The sequence below is a fragment of the Triticum aestivum genome, chromosome 7B, assembly GCF_018294505.1.
Source record: "Triticum aestivum cultivar Chinese Spring chromosome 7B, IWGSC CS RefSeq v2.1, whole genome shotgun sequence".
In the NCBI taxonomy this organism is placed as follows: domain Eukaryota; kingdom Viridiplantae; phylum Streptophyta; class Magnoliopsida; order Poales; family Poaceae; genus Triticum; species Triticum aestivum.
Window position 1 is genome coordinate 463611792 of NC_057813.1, and position 7722 is coordinate 463619513.

General features: G+C 45.8%; 1 protein-coding gene across 1 annotated transcript in view; it reads left to right on the forward strand.

Moving 5' to 3' along the window:
• Positions 1 to 2113, forward strand: part of LOC123157257 (phosphomannomutase/phosphoglucomutase) — a 4539-nt gene extending 2426 nt beyond the window's left edge. Inside the window, exons 2-5 of the mRNA XM_044575516.1 lie at positions 141 to 1130; positions 1212 to 1324; positions 1443 to 1583; positions 1667 to 2113. Coding sequence (XP_044431451.1) covers positions 141 to 1130; positions 1212 to 1324; positions 1443 to 1583; positions 1667 to 1733 — 1311 coding nt within the window. The 3' untranslated portion in view covers positions 1734 to 2113. The remainder of the gene's footprint in view (positions 1 to 140; positions 1131 to 1211; positions 1325 to 1442; positions 1584 to 1666) is intronic.
• The last annotated feature ends 5609 nt before the right edge of the window (positions 2114 to 7722 follow it).

The window sequence follows — 7722 nt, forward strand, 5'->3', positions numbered from 1 at the left end:
CAAGGAACGAAAAAAATGCCTCCGGGGGCTCAACGGCCGAAGATGCTCTTAGGTTCCCTGCATTGCTGCGTGTAAAGATTCAGAGAGGAGAAGGTGCATTTTTTAAACATCTTACCCAATGGTGAAATGGCATTCCGCAGATGACCGCGTCGCATCTCCCCTACACCCGCAACGGCCTCAAGTTCTTCACCAAGCGCGGCGGGCTATCCTCGGTGGAGGTCGAAGGGATCTGCGACCGCGCGGCACGCAAGTACGTCGCGAGGAAGATGGGCCTCGGCGGCGGCGGCCTCGGCATGCCTCCGGTGGTCATGCGCGTCGACCTCATGAGCGCCTACGCGCAGCACCTCCGGGACATCATCAAGGAGCGCGTCGCCCACCCGACCCACTACGACACCCCGCTGGAGGGCTTCAAGGTGATCGTGAACGCCGGCAACGGCTGCGGCGGCTTCTTCGCGTGGGACGTGCTGGAGAAGCTGGGCGCCGACACGACCGGCAGCCTGCACCTGGAGCCGGACGGCATGTTCCCGAACCACATGCCCAACCCGGAGGACGCGACGGCCATGTCGCTCACGCGCGGCGCGGTGCTGGCCCGCGGCGCGGACCTCGGCGTGGTGTTCGACACGGACGTGGACCGCAGCGGCGTGGTGGACGGCGCGGGCGCCGCCATCAACGGGGACCGCCTCATCGCGCTCATCTCCGCCATCGTGCTGGCGGAGCACCCCGGGACGACGGTGGTGACGGACGCGCGCGCGGGCGACGGGCTCACGCGGTTCATCGAGGCGCGGGGCGGGCGGCACTGCCTGTACCGCGTCGGCTACCGCAACGTGATCGACAAGGGCGCGCAGCTCAACGCGGACGGCGTGGAGACGCACGTTATGATGGAGACCACCGGGCACGGCGCGCTCCGGGAGAACCACTTCCTCGACGACGGCGCGTACATGGTGGTGAAGATCATCATCGAGATGGTCCGGATGAGGCTGGCCGGGCTGGAGGGCGGGGTCGGGGGCCTCATCCGGGACCTGGAGGAGCCCGCCGAGTCCGTGCTGCTGAGGATGGACATCGTGGGCGAACCCAAGAGCGCGAAACAACGGGGCGTCGACGCGGTCGAGGCTTTCAAGAAATACATCGAGGTGCGTCCCAAGAACGGAGAATCTACAGCGAGCGTGTTCTTTTGATGTAGTCTTACCTCGGTGTTTCTCCACATGGTTTAGGAAGGGAAGCTTAGCGGCTGGGTGCTGGATGATTGTGGCGACTGCTGGGTTGATGAGGGATGCCTTGTGGACAACAACGACCATCCAATCGACGTTGACGCCTACATGTACAGGTATGCCGCTGCTTGATTTGCGAAAATGCAAGTCCTATATATGACGAGCACTGAACTTCCTAACTCCAGGTTTCTGGTGACATGTCTAACTAAATCTCTCATTGACTTGTGGAAGCAGAGCAAAGTTCTACGACGAGTCCCAGAGACCGCTAGGGTGGGTTCACATTCGCCAGAGTGTTCATAACCCCAATATAGCACTCAACCTGCAGTCTTGTGTTCCCGGTGGTTGCAGATCCATGGCAGTGGATCTATTTGAAAGGTATTATATCCTCAACTGCTACAAGTCATAATATTCACTTTGTTTTGACACAGTGAGTAAAATTATTTGCTTCCTGACTCCAGGTTTTTGTTGACAAGTGGGGTGAATGAGTTTGTTGACACCAGCGAAGTGCAGAAATTTGTGAAGTAGATCTTAGCCTCGCCACACTCTGTATATACATGATTAATTCAGGTCAGATCCTAGGTGGCAATAAAGAGCATACCACTACGTGCTGAACATTGGCTACAATGTTCCCCTCAAATAGAAATCTTGTTGCGAACCAACCTGTGGTTGGATGGTTAGAGGGACTGTGGTATCCCCAGCCCATCAGGGTTAAGTCCTGGTGCTCACATTTATTCTTGAATTTATTTCAAGACTCAGTCTTTCGAAGGTGCTCATAGGGATAGGGTGTGCCCGTGTGTGCGTTCATATGGGTGAGTATATACGCGTGTATATGAGCGCTTGCGTCTGTATTGTGTTAAAAAAATAGAAATCTTGTTTTTGTCAAAGAAAGAATAACTCATTATATATTACTCTATTATAAAGATTCAACGAAACTACAAAGCACCTCAATCGTAATAAAAATTACATCAAGGTCCATCCGTCCATGGACCATCGAACGACCATTATCGCCATCAGAATGAGCCGCCGACGTGTCATCGTTGCCGCTCCCATACCAAAGTCTATCTGACATTGTTGATAACAGCAGGGAAGTCTTCGTTCATAGAAATGTCAAATTCTACCTCCTATATTCCTAAATATCAAATTGAACTGCCAAAAGGTCTTATATTTAGGACATAGGTAATATTATATAAATGGCCATAGTGACTTCCAACAAATAATTGTGGTGTTATTGCATCATATTTGAATTTCTTAAAGTAAGAAGATCACATAACATAACATAATAAGAAGAAAATATGAAATATTTTGACAATGAACATGAATATGTCCATTGACTATGTGCAAATTCGTAAGAGAAAAAAGACGCCGCGAGGTTTTGTTTGGATGGCTCCAACGTCACGATGCTTCTATCTGGACTAACAACTACTCCCTCCGTTTCAAAATAGATGACTCAACTTTTTACTAAAATTAGTACAAAGTTGAGTCATCTATTTTGAAACAGAGGGAGTAGATTAACTCAACTAAAAAAACTAGGTTAACTTCTACAAGGCCAAACAAGGCATGCCGCATCATTCTATGTACTAGACGGAATGCCGCGCTCCCCTGAGTCCGCCTATAGTTACATCCTTCGCATGCGAGTCTAGATGGGCTTGGCCCAAGCACTGTTGGTGACCCACTTTGTTCCGCGTCTTTGTGTATCATATCTTCTTTTTTATTTTGCCGGAAGATGGTCAATGTAAGCCAAAAATTGGTACGTGATGAAGTGTGAGTGATGATTTGATGTGGGTATGCAGGTGAGAGCAACATTCGAGGAAAACAATGGCGACAACAAACCCCTCCTATAGGAGTCGGCCGCAACTAAACCCCAACCCATGAACACATATAGCATAAGGTACGGAGATACATGATGTCTACTACACAACTTGTTCTTGTAGACTCTTGTTGGGCCTCCAAGCGCAGAGTTTTGTAGGACAGTAGCAAATTTCTCTCAAGTGGATGACCTAAGGTTTATCAATCCGTGGGAGGCGTAGGATGAAGATAGTCTCTCTCAAACAACTCTGCAACCAAATAATAAAAAGTATCTTGTGTCCCCAACACACCAAATACAATGGTAATTTGTATAGATGCACTAGTTCGGCGAAGAGATGGTGATACAAGTGTAATATGGATAGTAGATATTGATTTTTGTAATAGGAACAATAAAGAACAACAAGGTAGCAATTTATAAAACGGAGCACAAACGGTATTGCAATGCTTGAAAATGAGGCCTAGGGTTCGTACTTTCGCTAGTGCAATCTCTCAACAATGCTAATATAATTGGATCATATAACCATCCCTCAAAGTGCGATGAAGAATCACTCCAAAGTTCCTATCTAGCGGAGAACATCAGAAGAAATTGTTTGTAGGGTACGAAACCACTTCAAAGCTATTCTTTCCGATCGATCTATCCGAGAGTTCATACTAAAATAACACCAAATAATTTCAGATTCATAATACTCAATCCGACACAAAGAACCTCAAAGAGTGCCCCGAGATTTCTACCGGAGAAACAAAGACAAGAACGTGCATCAACCCCTATGCATAGATTACCCTAATGTCACCTCGAAAATCCGCGAGTTGAGTGCCAAAACATATAGCAAGTGAATCAATACGATACCCCATTGTCAACACGGGTATTCATAGCAAGACATACATAAAGTGTTCTCAAATCCATAAAAATATCCAATCCGACGAAATCTCAAAGGGAAAACTCAATTCATCATAATAAAATAGTGAGGGGAAAACACCATATGATCCGACTATATTAACGAAGCCCGCGATACATCAAGATCGTGCCATCTCAAGAACACGAGAGAGAGAGAGAGAGAGAGAGTAAACACATAGCTACTGGTACAAACCCTCGGCCCCCAGGGTAGACTACTCCCTCCTCATCATGGTGGCCACCGGGATGATGAATATGGCCACCGGTGATGATTTCCCCCTCCGGTAGGGTGCTGGAACGGGATCTAGATTGGTTTCTCGTGGCTACAGAGGCTTGCGGCGGCGGAACTTCTGATCTAGGGTCTCCGCGAGGGTTTTTGGAATATTTGACGATTTATAGGGCGAAGAGGCAGTGCGGGAGGCCACCAAGGTGGGCACAACCCACCGGGGGCACGCCCCTGGTGGGTTGTGCCCCCCTCGGGGCACCCCCCCAGGTGCTGCTCTGGCCCATTGGATGTCTTCTGCTCCATAAAACATCCACAAAAAGTTTCGCTGCATTTGGACTCCATTTGATATTGATTTTCTGCGATGTAAAAAACAAGCAAAAAACTAGGGGTGGGCATTCGGTAGAAACCGAAAATTCGATTTATACCATTCGGTTTATTTTTAAATTCGGTTTTGTAAACTAGAAACCGAAAATAGCAAGCCAAAATTGCTAACCGATTTTTCGGTTAACCGATACTTCTGTTCAGTTTCCAGTTTATTACCGAACAGTGCTAACCACGCAGCAAGAAGCGCTTCTGGTCTGAGCAATAAACACCTCACGGTTTTATATCAGCCAGCGCCATGCCCCCTTGAGTGTTCGCAAGCGATGTGGGACTAAACAAATGCTGCACGCTCCACCCGGCCGCAAGAAATACTAGTTTTTGCGTTGGGCCTTGCCGTTAGTGGTGGGCCCAGGTCAAGAAAAGTAGAAGTACTAGTCAGAACGTGGGACAAATAGGATTGCATGGGCCTTCGTAGGATGTGTGGTTGTAGCCTGGAGAAGCGCACGCGGCCGCCAGCGTTTGGCGCTACGCGCGGGAGCGTACGGAGGGAGCCTCGTACAGGAGTCAGGAACTCGTTGCACTTCGGTTTTTTGTTCAGTATCGGTTTAATACCGAACTGACCGATTTAAATTTGGTTATTAAACATAAAAACCGAATTTAATTGTGGCAGCACAAAAAACCGAAAATTTGGTTTATTCGGTTTCGGTAACGGTCCGGTATTCGGTTGGTCGGTTTTTATGCCCACTCCTACAAAAAACAGCAACTAGCACTGGGCACTATATCAATAGGCTAGTCCCAAAAAATGATATAAAATTGCTATAAAATGATTGTAAAACATTCAAGAATGATAATAAAACAACATGAATACTTCATAAATTGATATGTTGGAGACGTATCAATACACCAAAGAATTTAATAGGCACTGACTAGCAAAAATATCACACAATAAACCGACCACACACGCAAAACAGTCCACGGATTTGAACAAATGGAAGCAGAGACAGGTACCTCGAGACATCCAACCCCACAAGCCGAAAACACCACCGTTTAACTAGTGGCCCCACCACACAAACGAATTACAAGAAATTGCTTGTGATGGCTTAATAAGAGGAAAACAATACACTATTGTAGAACAAGTTAGCGGTGGCGGGCGCAAAAAGCCTCGTCAGTGGCGGGCATGGTTGTGGAGGGCGCTGCTACGTCTTGAGCTTGCGTTGGTTTTCCTTGAAGAGGAAAGGGTGATGCAGCAAAGTAGCGTAAGTATTTCCCTCAGTTTTTGAGAACCAAGGTATCAATCCAGTAGGAGGCTCCTTAAAAGTCCCACGCATCTACACAAACAAACAAGAACCTCGCAACCAACGCGATAAAGGGGTTGTCAATCCCTTCACAGTAACTTGCAAAAGTGAGATCTGATAGAGATAATAAGATAAGATAAATATTTTTGGTATTTTTATGATATAGATTAGAAAATAAAATATGCAAATAAAAGTAGATGGAAAACTTATATGATAAAAGATAGACCCAGAGGCCATAGGTTTCACTAGTGGCTTCTCTCAAGATAGCATAAGTATTACGGTGGGTGAACAAATTACTATCGAGCAATTGATAGAAAAGCGCATAGTTATGAGATTATCTAGGCATGATCATGTATATAGGCATCACGTCCGTGACAAGTAGATCGAAACGATTCTGCATCAACTACTATTACTCCACACATCGATCGACTCCTGCCTGCATCTAGAGTATTAAGTTCATGAAGAACAGAGTAACGGATTAAGAAAGATGACATGATGTAGAGGGATAAACTCATGCAATATGATATAAACCCCATCTTTTTATTCTCGATGGCAACAATACAATACGTGCCTTGATGCCCCTGCTGTCACTAGGAAAGGACACCGCAAGATTGAACCCAAAGCTAAGCACTTCTCCCATTGCAAGAAAGATCAATCTAGTATAGGCCAAACCAAACTGATAATTCGGAGAGACTTGCAAAGATAACTTAATCACACATAAAAGGATTCAGAGGAGATTCAAATATTTATCATAGATAAACTTGATCATAAACCCACAATTCATCGGATCTCGACAAACACACCGCAAAAAGAGTTACATCGAATAGATATCCAAGAAGATCGAGGAGAACTTTGTATTGAGATTCAAAGAGAGAGAAGAAGCCATCTAGCTAATAACTATGGACCCGAAGGTCTGTGGTAAACTACTCACAGCTCATCGGAGAGGCCTTGGAGATGATGTAGAGGCCCTCTGTGATCGATTCCCCCTCCGGCGGAGGGCCGGCGAAGGCTCCAAGATGGGATCTTGCGGATACGAAAGGTTGCGGCGGTGGAAATAGTTTTTCGTGGTGCTCCTGAATGTTTTCGGGGTACGTGGATATATATAGGAGGAAGAAGTAGGTCGGCTGACGCTCGAGGGGCCCACGAGGGTGGGGGGCGCGCCGGGCACCCTCGTGGCCGCCTCATTTGTTGCTTGACGTCCACTCCAAGTCCCGTGGATTGCGTTTGTTCCAAAAAGATCGCTCCCGTAGGTTTCATTCCGTTTGGCTCCGTTTGATATTCCTTTTTTGTAAACACTGAAATAGGCAAAAAAACAGCAATTCGGGTTGGGCCTCCGGTTAGTAGGTTAATCCCAAAAATGATAAAGTAAAGCCCATAAACATCCAACACGGGTGACATAATAGCATGAAACAATTAAAAGTTATAGATACGTTGGAGACGTATCAGGCGCCTGCCACTATCTCCCACCATAGCTAACATGTTACCAGTGGCGGCACCCGCCCACCATTGTAATTTTTTTACCAGTTGCGATCAGTTATATAAGCCAACCACTGGTATGGTAGCTCAGGCCAAAAGAAAAGCGATGTCATGGCAGTATTTTTAGTTTAACAATAATAGTAAGTTTAATAACACACTTAAGTTTAACAATAATCTTATGTCTAACACTTAAACATAACATGTTCAGTGAATTACTATTACGATAAAGCTAGCTAGCATGCATGCCTATGAACTCGGGACCAACGCCGAGAATGTAACATCCAAAAAACTAAATTTTGGAATGTTAATTAACTAAATAATAATGATTGTTTGCTTTGATTTTATATGAATTTAAGTGAATATGAATCTTTTTTGTTTAAATGAATATACAAATGAAAAGAAATAATAGGACTTTCCAAATGCTCATTTTGGATCTTATTGTATTTTAATATTAAAAAATCCAACAAAAAAGGAATCAAAAGAGATGAGGTAATATGA